This window comes from Serinus canaria, chromosome 3 (assembly GCF_022539315.1).
Source record: "Serinus canaria isolate serCan28SL12 chromosome 3, serCan2020, whole genome shotgun sequence".
In the NCBI taxonomy this organism is placed as follows: Eukaryota; Metazoa; Chordata; class Aves; order Passeriformes; family Fringillidae; genus Serinus; species Serinus canaria.
The window spans coordinates 91593735-91610953 of record NC_066316.1 but is presented as its reverse complement, the minus strand read 5'-3'; the positions used below and the strand labels follow the sequence as shown (position 1 = coordinate 91610953).

The 17219-nt window shown below is 35.2% G+C and overlaps 1 protein-coding gene across 1 annotated transcript in view; it reads right to left on the bottom strand.

Moving 5' to 3' along the window:
• Window positions 1–17219, bottom strand: part of CSMD1 (CUB and Sushi multiple domains 1) — a 1056389-nt gene that overhangs the window by 183448 nt on the left and 855722 nt on the right. Inside the window, exon 23 of the mRNA XM_050972940.1 lies at window positions 12514–12670. Within this exon, the coding sequence (XP_050828897.1) occupies window positions 12514–12670 (157 nt within the window). The remainder of the gene's footprint in view (window positions 1–12513; window positions 12671–17219) is intronic.

The window sequence follows — 17219 nt, the reverse complement described above, 5'->3', positions numbered from 1 at the left end:
ATCACTTACTATAATGTAAGTATAGAGTGGGTTGGTTTTGCGCACACCCATTGTGAAAAGGCACTGTCTTTTCTTTTCTGCTTGCCATGAAAGACAACACACAAACAATGTATAACCTATATTCAGCTTCTTAATGTGATGCGACAAAAGATTTCAGGATGACTTCAAAAGAGGGATAAGGGCATATAAAAACCCTATTTCAGTACACACAAGGAAATATAACATGTTTTATTATAAAATAAAGGTACTACAAAAACATTGGAAACACCAGTGACTCTTCCACAGTTGCCTAAATCTGAAGTCATTTAAGCTCATAAATGTAGTCTATATGTTTAACACAGAATCTTTTTGAACTAATAAAGAGTAATTAAAAGTATGAAATGGTACTTGAGTTAATGATCAGAGTATATAATGGATTTCTAAATGCATGTAGTCAACAAATACTCATTCTGCAGTTGTTTCATCCTAAACTTCCATAACATAACCTATTTAATTAAGTCTATTCAATTAGAAATAGGAGTTCTTGGCATTTTCATTTTATCTTGGAACCACTTATGTGCAACTCTGTCCTGAAACATATAGCTGAAGGGGAAAAAACATGTACTAGAAAAATGGCCAATTAAAAAATCTCTACCTAATTAGAATGATACAAAAATCTATAGAAAGAAGTGTGTTTGGATAATGTGGCTAATAGCGAGGTATCAGAAACTACTGCTTTATATCCTTTCAAAACAGAAATACACTTTTCATTCCTCAAAAGATTTGCAATCAATTGGCAGTTAATTTTGACCATTTGGATGAAAGAGTCATTCAATGGATAATACGTTCTAATAGGAATTTCAGCAATTCTTCTTAACAAAAGCAACATGTAAAAAAATAATGTAAACCTGCAAAATATGTAAAATAGAGATCTTAGCACATGTTACCAATAACAGGTCCTTTGAATATGAAATTAGAACATTTTTTTTCTGTAATTTTCTCATGTTATAAATATGTTGTAAAAACTTCTAAGGCCTTTCCCCACCCATTTCAAACCAGGTTCTTTTTGTCCATTTATCCATTCAATCATTTTGTTCTCCCTTTCTCAGCCACAGTGTCTCCCTATACAAATAAAAACTTGCCAATTTAAGAAGCAAGTTAAATATGGGTAGCCAGGTAGCAAAAGACAGGTTTTTATCATTTTGTTGAGAGACAATACATAAATAACAAAACTTAAGAGAGATGGATATGCAAATATATGTGCCTGCAGCAAGATGACTGCTGTGAATACATAGAAAGCACACAAATAAACTTTGCAATCAGCAAGCAGGTGAATAATTGATCACAATATATACTCCATATAAGAAGCAGGGATTAAAGGTGAAATTCCATGTGTGTTTAAGAACTCTAATTTCAAGCATACGTGGAAAGATATCTTCAGGATTTCCATGTCTAAATCCTCTTTATAATCAGTGGGGACATGACTGATACAGCCACTACTTAAAAATATTCTGTAGGTGGCTTGTTAGAAGAGATTGGTCTTATCCTTTTTCTGGGAATGGGGAAAGAAAAGCAAAATAAATAAGGGGTTTTTTTCCCCTGTGTTACACAATGCAAAATACTTTGACTTAACACATACCAAATACTTAAGTGTTCGCAAATTCCTTCATTTCCTCACAGTCTTTTCTAAAATCCTTAGAAGAATGAAGTCACCATGAATGTAAAGAATTGATTAAAAATAGAAAAACTTTGTACAAGCTTATAAAAAGCAGTATGGCACAAACAGGATCAAAAGTTAAAAGAACTCCTTCACCTCCAATTGTGTTTATTCCTTCCCACACTGACAAGTGAATCAGCTGCACACATCACCTGTTATTCTGGCGAGCAATATTGTGCTCAGAACTGAAAATAACTTCTCAATACACTGAAGAACTGAGTAACAAGAAACACATAAATCGTGTCTACCTTTCATCATACTGTTTCCAGCAGCTCTTCCCATCTAGAAACTTTATGGAAACAGAAGGAATAGAAATAAATAGGTTTATAGCATTCATTTTTAACTATCTTTGTTGCAAATAGTCTTCTCTTTACATGTATCTCTAATTCTGCCCATATATCATGTATACATATTTTTGGCAGGCTGATTTTAATATACATAAACTTTGAAGGAATAGTCCTAATTTTATTATGAAATTGCTTCCTTAATGTTTTAAATAATTAGAAACATTACAAAACATAGTTTAGCTGAAAAAAGAATCTGAAAAAAATCTGCTAATCTTCAGTTATAAAATCTGACTAGGTTTGAGGTCACCAATCCTAATTTGTTGAAATGTAAAAAGTATAATAAAGGAATGGAGAAAACCTCACATTCTTCATTTAAACTGTTAAAATATTTATAAAGTAATTCTAGATTTTGCTTGAAAATTCATTTTATTAGAAAGGGAAAAAAGTCAGTCAGAAGAAAGTTAAGATCAAACTTTGATCTCAGAGGCTTCCACAAGTTATTTGAAGTGTCCAACATCATATACTATATTATATATTATTATATACTATATATTATCATATATTATACTTTATGTATATCTATTATATGTTATATAAGATTTTAATTTTGCATAAGAGTATTAGAAATATGGAACAGAATAATATATTCATGTTTGTGTAGCTTAAATTTTACAATTAGATTGCTATAGTTAATATTTCCATAAATTAACAGCAAATCAACAATAATGCACCTAACAGAACTTAAATTTGAATTGCAGCAAGAAGGAGCTTGCAAGAAGGATTACTCCACCCATCCTAGGTTTCTAGGTGCTGGTCATCTACCTGAATTAAGAAACTGCTTATCAGCCTCCCTTTCCCAACAGATAGAATTGAGCCAATGATTCCAAATGGGAAATGATAATTTTTCATTCAACACGAGGTCAATGTAGGCAAGAAGGCCAGGTTAAAGAACAATGGGATATTGGCAGATCTGTTCAAGTGTTCTAAGTTTTCAGGCAGGAATTCTTGCTCATGGGAAAATTCTAGTAATTATAGCAGTGGGAATAAATTAACAGTAACTCTAGTGTCTACTCATCTAAAACTTGGAAAAGAGGAAATGATTCACTGCAAATAAACAGGAGTCTTTTTGTGAAAAACAGAGGAAATGAGCAAACTTTTGGAACAACTCCCAGTTAAAACTCATTAAATCCAGCTGCACATACATATAATGACAACGTCTATAACGGCTTCATAGAAATAGATTCTTTTTAAAATATGACAGAAAAAAATTTAGGTTGAGGTGGAAAAGAAGGTAAAGAAGTTCTGTCATTCAAACCACTATATTGACAAATTAATGTATTCTGTTCCCACTAAAGTCTCAGTAATAATGCTACAAATATGATCACTTCTTTGATATTACAGCAATATAATCTTTAAGCCATCACTCCCTAGATTATGAATTTAGCTGGAATCTCCTTGCAAATTTCAGTCACATTTTTAAGCTATGATAAATACATCAGCAGATGAGGAAAAAAAATACACTAAAGAAGCCTACCTGAATTGGCATCACTGAAACATCTTGCTTTCATACTCTAAAGACAGAATTTTATTATAAATGTCAAACACCATATACATATGAACACCTACAGTGATCTCTGCTAGCAGCTCTCTCCCACCTGCAAAGCTTAACTGCATTTTAAAGTTTATAACAAGAGATTTTAAAAAGCAGCCCTTTTCTTGATAATAGATGTGAATTACAAAACTGGGAAAACCCAGTGGTTTTTAGAAGAATCTCTGAACCATACACAGAAAAGTCAGGAGACTGGTAATTTTCAGAAGCAAATCTACTTCAACTGGTAATTTTCAGAAGCAAATCATAATAACCTTTAACAAATTACCTTTTCCACATGTTTGATACCACCTACATATCAAACCTTTTTTTTTCCTAATTGAAAATGAGAAATAGTTAACAGTTATCTTCTTTCTTTTTAACACTATGCCCAGAGGGGTAATTCAATGACTTAAAGATGATAATTTATGCAAATTTTGAAATTAAATATTTTTCTTTTTAATTTTTCAGGGCACTTTAAAAAAATATTCATTTAGTTGATGTATATTTGCAATACACATATTTTAAGGCAAACAAAATCATATTTTTTACTCCAAGTATTTTTTGAAGAACACAATTAAATAATCATGCACTATTCAGCCTGGACTCCTAACACAGCGTGCTACTATTCTATTTCTTGTGTTTCTTCCTCTTGTCAGTTTCATTTTTGCAACCTCCTTTTTACCAGTGCAGTCTGAGTTCTCCACTCCATATACTTTCTCTATTTCTCAGCCAGCCCCTCTGGCAATCTTCCTCTCCTATGTTTGTATCCTAGCCTTTTAGTCCCAAAAATCACCTTTCCCCATACCCTGTGGTGCATTTCTTGCCTTCTGTACTCCTCCTTAGGACTCCCCAGTTTGATTTTGCAGCTTCATTTATTCCAAGCTCCCAACATATCTATCTATTCCCTTCTTTATCTCTTTTCCCCCCTCCTCTCTAGGTTTGGCTTTTACATCCCTGGTAGTGTAATCAAGCAGCTTCATCCTCACTTTCTCAAGGTACCCACAAGACACAGGATATTGGTAGGTTTAGCCCAGCTGGCAGGTAAGCCCCACCCAGGTGCTCTCACAATTCCCCATAATAGGATCTGAAGAGAATTAAGAAGACAAAGCAAGAAAATGAATCAGTCAAGATAAAGACAGTTTAATAAGTGAAAACAAAACAAAGCAAAACCCCAAATATCCCAAAACCAAACAAGTGATGCAAACGCAATCACATATCAACAGCAGACTTATACCTAGTCAGACCCTTAGCAACAGCTACTTCAGAAACACTTCCCCAGATTTTAATTGCTAAGCATGACATGACATGTGTCACCATTCAATTCAGGTCATCTGTGTCCCCTCCCACCTTCTTGCCCATGCTGAGCCTACCTGCTGGCATGTCAGAGCAAGTAACCCTAGAGAAGGCCCTAACACTGTGAAGCACTGCTCAGCATTAGCTGAACAATCATAGAATCATGGAATAACTAAAATTGGAAAAGATTTCCAAGATCATAAGTTCAACCTTAGACCAAGCATCACCATCTCAACTAAACCATAGCATTAATGCCAAGTCCAGCTGTTTCTTGAACACTTCAAGGGACGATAACTACATCACCTCCCTGCATAGCCCCTTCCAATTCTTGACAACTCTTTCAGTGAAGAAATTCTTTCTGAAAGATGAATGAACTCAATGTTTTCTTAACAGAATAAAATTAACTCCATCCCATTCAAACCCAATACAAATAGACAAACTGGTCACTTCCATCCTAATCCAGGCCTGTTGAGAGAAAGTATTTTAGAGTGCTTATTTATAGGGTAGCATTTTCTCACATAAGTCTATATTGCTAAAGATCTGTACCCCAAAAAATCTTGTAAGATTTTCCTGAGATGGTAAAAATGCAAAACATCACCATGCTAGCATTTCCATCGACAAAGCATGGGTTAAAATAATTATTCAAACAGAAGGCTAATCTAGTGCTTATATTCACCTAAAAAATGTTTTACATTGTTTCTGTCTTAGAGGTAAAAAAGTATTTGGCACCTACTCTGTTTACCAGAGTAGCAGCTTCATACACATCTTTAAATTAAAAGTAAAAACCAACCTCAACTTTTATATAACCAAATATTTTTTGGTCATTCAAAGTTTTGAGGATATGAGGCAATGGGGAGACTATGTAAATTTTGAGTATTTTGGAAGCAGAAGGTAATTTAATTTTCTAAGGGAGGAAGGACGGAAGAGACTCTGATGTCATCATGTTGTTAATCAGGATATCGTAATTCTTGTCCTCAAGTGAAATTAATATTTCTAATTTTTTTTTACATTCATTAATTTTTGTTTTTCAAGTCTGCAAGTTGGACTTTCTTTTAGAAGAATTTTTTCTATGCATGCAATATTTATTTGGAGTTACATTCATTTGGGATTAGACACATAATTGTAGTGCTCCTAATAGGACCTGTGGCTACCTCATACATGTATCAGTTGAGATGTACTAATTTGATAATACTTGTCTTTGGTGTCTTACATTTTTACTGCAGTGTGTTAAGGTTCTAATTGGAACAGATCTTATATACAGACTAGTTATGGAAAGGAAACTGGAAGAGCCTCTTTTCATTACTAGATTGTTCTGCTAAACATTATACACCCTGAGGCATAGCCACTATATTTCTGAATTTGAGACTGATTGTGTGCTAGAAGAAGTGTCTGAGTGCATTTTCAGAACATTGTTTTCATTGACATTCTAACCTTTTCAAAACCTGTAGAGTAAGAAATGAACTAAATTAAAGTTCATTATTATCTTAAATTAACTATTATAAATAGTTTCAATGATTTATATAAATTTAGACCAACTCAGATTCACCTCCCATGCACTACCTTTCACCATCCCTTGAAAGCAGTAGGGTTAAAGAATGATTAAACTTAAAATCAGAACTAAATCTTTAGCAGCAATAGAATACCATGAATGCTAAACCAGTCCTAGAAATGCATTTAAAAATTTCTTTCCTTAAACTGAAAAGTATATCTTCAGACCAATGAAGAGACTATTATAAAGCTACTAATTATGCTAAATATAAAGAATCATAAATGAAAATGAAAATATTAAACCTCATTAAAAAGAAAAAAAATCTATCTATGCACAATCTTAAATCTGTGGTAAGTTCTCTGGAGTGGAGCACAGCTCAGGGGCCTAACCTCTTCTGAAAGAAATTATAGCCATGGAGAATTCTGCTTTCAGAGAAAGAAATGGTCATCATGGATTTGAAATTTAAGTATGTTACCATTAAATTATGATTTGGGCCTACACAGCATTCATTTTCTAAAAGAAAAATCCTTAGTGAGATTTTTTCCAGCCCTCATTTCCATCTTAGCACAGAAGTGAAGGAGAATGTCTAATTTCACATCACAAGGAAGTGGAGGATATAAATAAAAAACAATTGCTCAGGAGCAAACATGGACTCTCATTTTTAACCTATAGCAGCAAATCAGGGACAGGTCAGTGTCAGACCTTCAGAAACCTAAAATCTAGTCACAGGGTATGCCAAAAATTCCTGAATCATTTTCAGACTTTAAAAAGTCTATAACTAGTTCTTCGTGTTTCTGAAACACAGAGGAGTCTTTTGAGAGGCAGAATGTAGCACTGAGTGGGCCAGTGCAGCCAGGCATGTTCCTACAGACAGTATCTGTCAGTATTTCTGGATGGACCCTTCCACTGAATTATTAGAATATATTCTAAAGTTTAAGGATAAGTAAAGCTTTTGCTTCTATTATTTACTGGACAGGACTGAGGAACCATGGAATTGACATAGAGAGCTAGATAAGCTGCTCCTAAAAAAGAATGTGTCTATATAAAGTCCTACAGCCACTTCATGCTATTTCAGACAGACAACTGCCAGTGCAAAGCACATGGTAAAAACCCTCAAGTCTCAGGAGCAATTCTACACTGGTAAAGGTCCTTACACATCATGAATATAGACATCCATCATCAGGTACCATGAAAAGAAATGAGTTTTGAGATTTCTAGATGGTACTGTGAAGGGAAAGTGTGTTTTCTTCTCAAATGTTTGGGAACTTTACTGAGAAAATTGTGCAAGCCCACTACAGTGCCAAGGGATCTGTGATCTGTACAAGACAAAAAAGATCACACAGTAGCAGCATTAGGTGGTACTCAGAGGGTCACAAAACATTTGACATGCATGATAAAGTGTAAAGGTAATTTTTTTTCTGTTTTTCCAAAAGTCAGAGTAAGTTAGAGTAAGTTCAGTGCATGATGAGTGAAAACATTGTCAAATTTTCTCCTTTGATAGGGAGTGGTTAGGCATGGCCAGGGAGACTGCCTGTTTGTTATTCAGAATCTGTACTGAAATACTCCTTATTAAAAGTTGCAGCCTGTTACTTTTACCAGACAGCTGTGTTTTGCTTTTTCTGCCTATCACTGTGTGGCATCAATAAAATTTTGGTTTTATATGAATGTCAATTTAACATTAAATGTCGTTGACATGACAGCACAAAGCACTGGCATCTTTATATCAGACTGGGCAAACCTTTTAACTGAGCTGTGAATAGGAATATGTCGTGGTTTGAGAGGAAGTGAAGTTTTTGTGATGGTGTGGGCAAGCCAATCGGTGTTCAGATTTAATATTGGCACCTGGTTTGTCCACTGAGGGCAGGATACGCCTCTGAGAACACAGGGGTTAAAAGCTGTGATCTCCCAGGGGAACTTCCTCTTGGAGTCCCGCTTGAGAGTGAGCAGACTCCCCCCCGCCGCCCAGATTTGGCTGGGCGGGGGGGGGGGGGGGTCGGGGGAGCCATGTGGCCAGAGAGAGAGGTAGGCCAGGCCTGGGCCCAAGGGTGGAGGAGACTTCGGGCAGCCGTCCTCCATTCCCCCCCCCCCGGCGAGGGAGAGAGAGCCAGAGCCGGTGCCTGTGGTGTCTGTGATAGTGGCCCGGTGTGAAGGAGAAGGGGGGGGTGCCCAGCAGGGCAGCCAAGCGTGGGAGTTGACGAAGTAAACCGGCAGAGAGCCTGGGACTTTTAACCCCTCTGAGGAAGATGAGAACCTTGCAAAAGCTGAGTCCTCCTGAAGTTGATGAGATTGAGAAGCTGTTGAGATTGAGAAGATGTTGAGAAAATTCTAGGTGGGAGGAGATGATGGAGTGGCTTTGGGCTGGACTTTTTTTGTGTAGCCACAGCAGAACCACTGGTGTTTCTGTGACACAGAGACTGCGTTCTAGGGGGAGGCGATGGCTCAGAGCCAGGAGAGTGCAGTGATGTGGAGGAGGAGTGAACAGAGACGACGGGTGAGGAGGGTGGTGGTGGTGCCCTCCCCTTCGAAGAAGAGAAGAAGAAGAAGACGATCTCTGTTCCAGAGACCCCTCGGCCCCAGGGGGTGAAATTTGGGGGGGACAAGTGTCCCAAAAAGAGAAGGACTGTGCTCCCTTTGGAACTGGTCAAAGTATCCTTAAAATGAAAAACCCTAGAAGCAGCTCTGATCCATGTGCAGTGGTGAGAGCACTGGACATGGAAGGCGTGTGGCGCAAGAGGGACTTCTCTCTCCTCGAGAGACTGAGAATCGATTATCTGAAGGGTGGCAGTGGAATTAGAAATTTGGTGGGGGGAGGAGGAAGAATTTGGAAGGTTTTCATCTTATGTTCTATTGTGTTTGTGTGTCTTCCTTTGTAGTTGTAGGTTAATAAATGTTTTTTTTTCTTTTAACCTTAAGTTAGAGCCTGCTTTGCTCTGTCTCTGATCATATCTCACAGTAAGTGCCAGGGAAGTAGGTGTTCTCCTGGGGACACTGGCATTGTGCCAGGCTCAAACCATGACAGAATAGCAGTGGGAATCCCTGTATCTAATCTTCTCTACCCAACAAAAATTAGAGGTGTCTCATGAAGAACAGATCTAGTCAGACAGAGGGGGAAAAGATCCCCTGAATAAGAAAACCAATTATGAAAGAATAACAGACATTTTCTAAAATTAAAAAAAATACCTCTACCTATCAGGACAAATGTATTTTCTTGAAAGCATCTTGTAGCTATAGATCAAAGAATAAGATAACTATAATTTTCAGCTTCCAATCAGTATTACCTGCATCAGTTTCCGATATAGAAAATTTCATGAGAAATTTCATCAGATTTCATTTATAACTTGAATCCTTTATCGATTTCCTTTTGATGTCTGCTTATATTCTGATTTCTACAGTTTATACAGACCTCTTGGATTCTGAGTTTCTGAAATTTTACTATGCTTTACTATGTTGGTGATGAGATTCTGAAAACAGAGGTACAAGTTTCTATCAACATTTGTGTCCTCATGGATCATTAGCTTTTTCTTCTACTGTATTTTTAAATTTAACATAACCTTCAGAATTCACCCCATCAAAAAGGATGGAAAGGTAGTTGCATACAAATGAAATAGCCGACTTTCACATGTCTTTTTAATAACAACCTACAATTTTACTTCTTAATTTCAATAGCAGTATTAGAAAGAAAAGTACCCTAAAGACCAACACTTAAGGGCAGTTGATGATGCCTTGTGGGTTACAAGAACTCAGCAATCACATAGGAAGTAACCTGAACTAATTAACCTGATTTATTAGACCATCACTTCTCCTATCTCTGTCCTATGATATTAATTATTCAATTTCTTTTACTCCAGCATATATTTCTCATTTCCTTCAGTGAAACTATATTTTAGCACCTTTTTTGATTTGTTTTAGCATTTTTAAAGTATCTGACATTATAGCTCAATCTGAAAAGTGAATAAACTTAGAGTAATCTTTCAGTTAATTCTGCTGTAAACTATAGATGTTTTAATCCAAAAAGATAACTAAAATTTTGTATTTCATGTATTTACTGAAAAAAAAATGGACATATTTATTTGGTAATTGAATTTTAACTGCACCAAAAAATTCAAAATCCCTGAAATAATGAGTTTAAATTTCCTGTATATCTGATCTCTAATATATTACTAGGATAGGACTTTCAGTAAAAGAATGTGAGTCAGCACTTCAGCCAGTTTTCAACTGCAAAAGATTACATCTTCTGCTTGCATTTTTACTTGCCTTAATTTATGAATGATGAAAAATAAAACACTAAGGGGTTTGGAAATAACAGTTACAGCAGAAGGAAATAATCTGGTTAGAGGGTCACTGTCTCAAAATTTATTACATTGAATTCGGTTTCCTGAAAATACATGTGAGAAGTAAAGTATTAGTTTGTATTTAAAACTGGGGATTGTCTCATGTTAGAGAAAGTAGGAAGAAAAGTCATTAGAGATAAGCCATTCAACATGAATGGTTTCAAACTGATAACATATGATAAAATAAATTAGATACTTGGCAACCAAAATAAAAAAAAATGTAGTGTTATGCAGACCAAGGAAAATAAGTTTTGCCTCTCTATCCAGTACTAAAATTACTTAGAAGATGATTACTTAGAATCCTGCTTAGAAGATTATGTCAAATTATGTCTACACAATTCAGATAATGTGGAAATACTTGGAAGAGTAGAAAACACTATTTAAAAACTAAACAGTCAGGAAAAAAGCCTTAAGACAAGAATTATTGTATCTTATCTTACACAGAAAAATATGGTGCAGGAGAGAAAATCTTAAAAAGTTCAACAAAATCATGCAATTTAATGTAGAAGTTAGCAAAATTCCATTTTTAAGTAAAATTAGATTCGTTAACAGTCGGTTGAATTGGTCATGGAAGCAGCATTTAAAAGGAGTTGCTTCAAGACCCTTGAAATTAGAAGCCTTAAAAAAAGCTTATTTTTAAAACAGATCTTTGGTTCCTTTCCTTCCAAAGGAAAATTTCTACAGTTTTTCTAGGTAAATTAGAGTTGATTTCCCTAGTCATCCTTCAGTGGTTCTGTAAGAAAAAAATCTAAAAGGTTATTCCACAGCTTGCTCCAAACCTAAGGGAAAACATCAGATGTATTAAACTGAGCAATGGTTCCATTTCTGTGACACACTATGTTGTGCTCTGCTCTGCAAGGTTTAACAGCAATTCATGGAAAGCAATGTATAAGATAATAAATTGAAAATAAATGGAACTTGGAGATTCCTTGAAACCTGGAAAAAATCCCTTTATGTGCATTGGAAACAAACTAGTAATCTCCAAAATTATTCCCAAGAAAAAATCATTTTTTTCCAGCAAAAATGAATTAAACTAATTGCATACAGTCTGTGGGACAAGTGTATTGTTTGTCAAAACTTGTTCATTCTGGTCTCCTTCCAGTATACTCCACACTGATCTTGACAAGCAATCAGGCCAGATCACAGTGCACATTTTTTGGGTGTGCAGATCAGGAGGTACTCTTTTTCTTTTTCTTTTCTTTTTCTTTTTCTTTTCTTTTTCTTTTTCTTTTTCTTTTTCTTTTTCTTTTTCTTTTTCTTTTTCTTTTTCTTTTCTTTTTCTTTTTCTTTTTCTTTTTCTTTTTCTTTTTCTTTTTCTTCTCCTTTTTCTTTTTCCTTTTTCTTTCTCTTCTTATTTTTCTTTTTCTTTCTTCCTCTTTTTTTAATTTTCTTTTTCTTTTTCTCTTTTTTTCTTTTTCCTTTTCTTTTCCATTCTTTTACTTTCCTTTCTTTTCTTTTCCTCTTGTCAAAGTTGACTGACTGCAGAGATTGAACTTTCCATTTTCCATGACTTTCTGTACATTTTCTGCTACAGTTTAACAATAAATATATTCAACACACATATGTCTCAACCCCACTGCTAAATCTTGAAAATAATCATGCTTTCTAAGTTTAAAAATGTACAAATTTGCTTTCAACAATGTTTTAAAATTACTAATGGTGTTTTTAAATTATCTCTCCAGTTATGTAGACATGTAAAGCACAGTCTCTTAACTATAGTACATTCAAGGGAATTACCTTCAACATTCAAAAAGAAGCCACTACAGCTGAGAAATACACATTTACCTGCAAAGCAATCAATCAGATCATATTTATGAGCTACTTACTTGTATAAGTCAGCTGAAATCCTTGGTCAGTATCAGATCCATTGGTATTAAACTCTATCCACATATGGTTAGAGGTGCTATTAAGAATAACTCCCATCATGTCGTTTTTGGTGAAGACTCCAAGAGAGCGTGAAGAACTGTCTTTTCCATCATACACCTTGCAGAAATAAGAGCATGAAATTGGGCGTTGAATCTAAATATTTGAAAGATTTTCATTTATACAATAATTCCAAAGTTAGCAATATATTGCCAAGTTTCTCCAAAACCTTAATGTGTCTATTTTGAGAGATATATAACCCTGGGTTATACAGTTCAGGGAAATCTTGAATATTCTGTTGTCTTTTTCCTTTTTGTGAGCTCATCTTGACAGAAATTATTTTTATATGCAATTCTTTCTTCTGAGGTTTAATAAACTCAGATTGTTTTCTGGATTATTCACAAAGGCCAACAGAAGTATAAGTTCTGAAATCACCATTAAAGGTAAACCCTTACAGCCTACTCTGTTCTCTCCTGTCTCAATATATCAACACCAAAATTGAGATTTCAAGTCAATCTGTCATCTTTTATCTCAGGCTCTAAACCTGCAGCAATTTTGCTTTACTATCAGATTAAACAAAGACTGATAAGTTTGCAAAAAAATACGTGAGTCTATTTCCAAACTAATTGTAGAGATGTTCTTATTTGCCATGTTACTTTAGTGAAAAGTTTGAACAAAATCAACATATGTACTTTTTCAAATCCTAAAATTCATAAGAATACCCTTTTGACTGTTGACAAATACAGGAGAAGTTCAAACTCTTGCCAAGGAGATATTTTTTTTTCTTATTGCAAAATCAAAGTGCAAAAATAGCCTCCTGCAGTTTTGTTTTGTTTGTTGGTTTGTTTTCTCAAGATGAACTGAAAAAGCTAATTTCTTCTTTAAATTAAATAAATCTCCTCTACTTTGTCATGGAAAAATAAAATAAAACATAAAGTCTGTAAATACATGAAATATAAATCTGTAAATACACTATACATGAAATGTCATGTTGATGCTTATACAATAGCAAGAAATGGATTTGAGCAGCTGGTTTCTGATATGAAGTGAAAGATAGTTTCCCCTTATCTTGTGTCCTAGAGTGACTAGAGACAACCAGCATGAAAGCTACCATTATAGGTACATTAAATATTTCAAGCACTGGATCTACATCCTTCCACTAGCAGACCTTGTGGTACAGTGCAGATTTATACTGATTCCAGTGAGAAGCAGGAGTGACCCATTTAACAATCTAAATTGCTACATCTGGGTCACAGCCAGTTCTTCCTATTTGAATGCCCAGTTAGATCTCGTAACAAAATTTAGAAATGCTTAAGATGACAGACCATTGCAACATTTGTAGGTGAGGACCAACAACTAAAAGCATTTCTGTTTTTTCTGTGGAGAAAATACCAGCATGCCATCCATAGGTAAATGCCTTGAAAGTACATGTTCATATCAAATGTCATTAACAAAATAAAATAATAAAAACAACATGCATAAAGATTTTTTAAGAAAAAAGCATATGTTTACTTTTATAAACCTACATAGATATAACTAATTACTTACCCTAAAGGAAACTTTTGAAAAACAATATATTGTGCTAGCAATTGACAGAAGAGTATGTTCCATCTTTATTATTGATGCAAAGATTGTCTCATACCAAGGCACAAAGATGAGATGACTCAGAAGATACAACCCATTGTATTTAAGGTTCATGCAAGCAGTTACCTGTACTTAAGGTCCACCTTTCTTGGAAGAAATCTAACTTTAAGCTATGCTAAGAGTATCTGAAAAATTACTTGCAAGCTTTTAACCATTGTCTTGGGACAAAACTACCGATCAATTTCATGGACAGATTATGCTTTATTTATTAGAGCTGGAAATCTATTGCACAAAGTAAAGAATCATTTGTACCCCATAAAATTTATTTCCATAGATATATTACACTGGAACTAGGAGATACTACTTGAAATGGAATGTTCTAAAAATTATCATTAATTAAAAATGCTCTAATAATTGTTATCAATTAAAAATGCTGCCTATGTTTAAGAAAATATTTTTATTCATCTATAATACAAAACAAACAAACAAAAACTCCCACGCTTAAGATTGCAGATATCTTGTTTCAGCCCTATTCTACCTCACTGACTGGTAGAGATACTCTTCCTACCTGAGGACTAACAAGTTAAGTAATATAATTTCTCAAGATTAATCCAGACCCAAATGAAAAGACTGTTTCATGAAATTAAAATTAGATGTGAGAGATCCTGTAAAAACAGCTGTAAAAAAAAAAAACAAAAAAAAAAACCACAAAAAAACACCACCAACAACAACAAAAAGGCTCGTACAATTTTTGGTGACACTTGTCCTTCGGTTGTTCACATTACAGACATAAGCAAGTACTTATGAAGAAGGTGAAACATCATTAGTGAACAAATAAAAGCACTGCATCTCCCTTGTCCACGCTGAAAAGTTAGTTGAATCATCCTAGGAAAGAAAACTCTTTTTTACCACTGCTTGTGATGCTAATTAATATGGGCCAAAGATCACTCCCAGTAGACAGCTTGTGTACAACCATTGTGTCATGTCCTTTGCCACTGATTCCAAAGGTAAGACTGAACTATTTATCACTATTCATTTATATTTAGTACATACATTAAACTTATTTCAGAGAACCCATTTGAAGTAAAATTTGCATGCTACAATTACAATTTCCTCAGTCATGAAGGAAAAAAAGAAGGTCTATTTGGCAAAAGAGATGAAAATCAGAATACTACATTCTGCTTTTCCTCTTACCTTTGAGAAATTCACTGCAAGTGCATTATAAAGATTTTGGCATAGGTAGCCACTTTAAAGAACTATGAATCTTCAAGCGGCAGTTAAAACAGGGAGAACCAGGCGGATGAAGTGTTAGAGAGTGAGAAAGAATAAGCTATAAAATAAAGAGGTAATCCAAGTATTCACTTTTGTCATATATCCTTCAAAATGGTGAAACATGTTTCTATTACTTTACCTGAATTGAAATTTCAAGTTCAAATTTTTTCACAGCTATAAAATGTTTGCCCACAAATTACAGACATTAACCTGCACGCATTCTTCTTGAAAGCAATAGGTTTGACCCTTCCTCACACACTTGTCTTACTGATGCCAGAAATATTCTTGCAAATTATATGCCATTCCATACACTCTACAGCCTCAATATCCAGCCTCAATATTCCCTCTTGAATACTGAGCTGATATATAGAGCTGCAGATTAGTTTATATTTTCAAAGCAAGAAAATAGTGATAGAGGAGTAGTCAAGTCATCACAACTTGATTGTCTACACAGTATCTATTGTCAGTGCATCCCTGGAACACATTAAAGCAGACTTACTAACACCTTCACAAATCTTTCTTGAGAAAGCATAGGTGCAGAAGCTGCATGGGCAAGGAACTGTTTCTGAGTCACAGTTCCAGTGAGCTATCTTATTGTGCAAGATGAGATAATTTAACATCAGAGGTGTAGTCAAACTGCAGAAGCTGGTCTGGGGGACAATGGGGGATGATCACAGCATTGTTTGGAGCTGTGGTTAGGATTAATTTAGCCAAAGTATTCAGGGGTGACTCTTTTTCCTTATTTTGTAGGAACTGAAAGTGTTTCTTTTTCTTACTGGGGCTAAAAATTGCAGGCAAAAGAACAGGACAGCAATGCAGTTATTCATGAGGAGAAATGCTCCAATAACAGTGTTAATGTGTCTGCATCTGCTGTGGGAATGCAAAATGCTCACCTGAAGGAGAATGAAATGCCAGGTAGAGTTTCTTGATGTTTCTTGAAATTTCTTCTTTTGACAGTAAAAAGAAATTACTCACAATTAAACTTACCCAATTTCCTTAACTGCAATGATTTTATAGTATAAAATCATTCCAAAGAGACACACTTTTAAAATATGCCTTGGAAGTTGGGCAGACAAGGTCTGTATAGTTTGCTGACTTTGCTAACATTCTGAAATCCTTCCACTACATCCTTATGGAGTTCAAACAGGTCTTTCCTCAAACAGTAACATTATATGTCTGACACTGCTGGTGTGTTGATCTTGGAATTGCTATAGATGAGTAATGAGATGGTTGGCTCTCACAATTAAGGGGTGAACATTATATGTATGTTAAGAGAAGTTCTGTAAATGTTTAGTTATGTTACTACAATATGTCCTCCCCCTTGCACTGTTATCAAGGGATGTCCTTGGTAGTCAGGGCATTTGGGGAGGGTTGGCTTGTTACTATGGTAACACCTGACCTCCAATCAAGATGTAAGAAATTGATGTCCACCACTGGATGGCAAGGAAGGAGTTGACTGACAAGACTTTTGGAGGGACTAGAGGTATAAAAGGCAGAGCATCCATTTTGAAGATGAGAACATGGCAGATAGTCACGGGGGCTCCCAGTGCTCTAATTTTTCTCTACTTAGTCCTTTTGCTGTATTTTTTTTTAAGGTTTAATAAACATTTCAAATTTTAAACGTGAGCAGTCGTTTCTCACAGGATTATTACATTATTATTACAGGCTTTTATTGGCCCACTTTATCACGCACTTCTGTGCAGCAGTTTTTGCCCTTCTTTAGCTACATTTCCCTGAGATGCCACTGCCCCAGCTGTGTCTCAGCCACGCCCTGCAGTGCGCAGTTGGATCTGGCTGGAATCGGCCGTGCCCG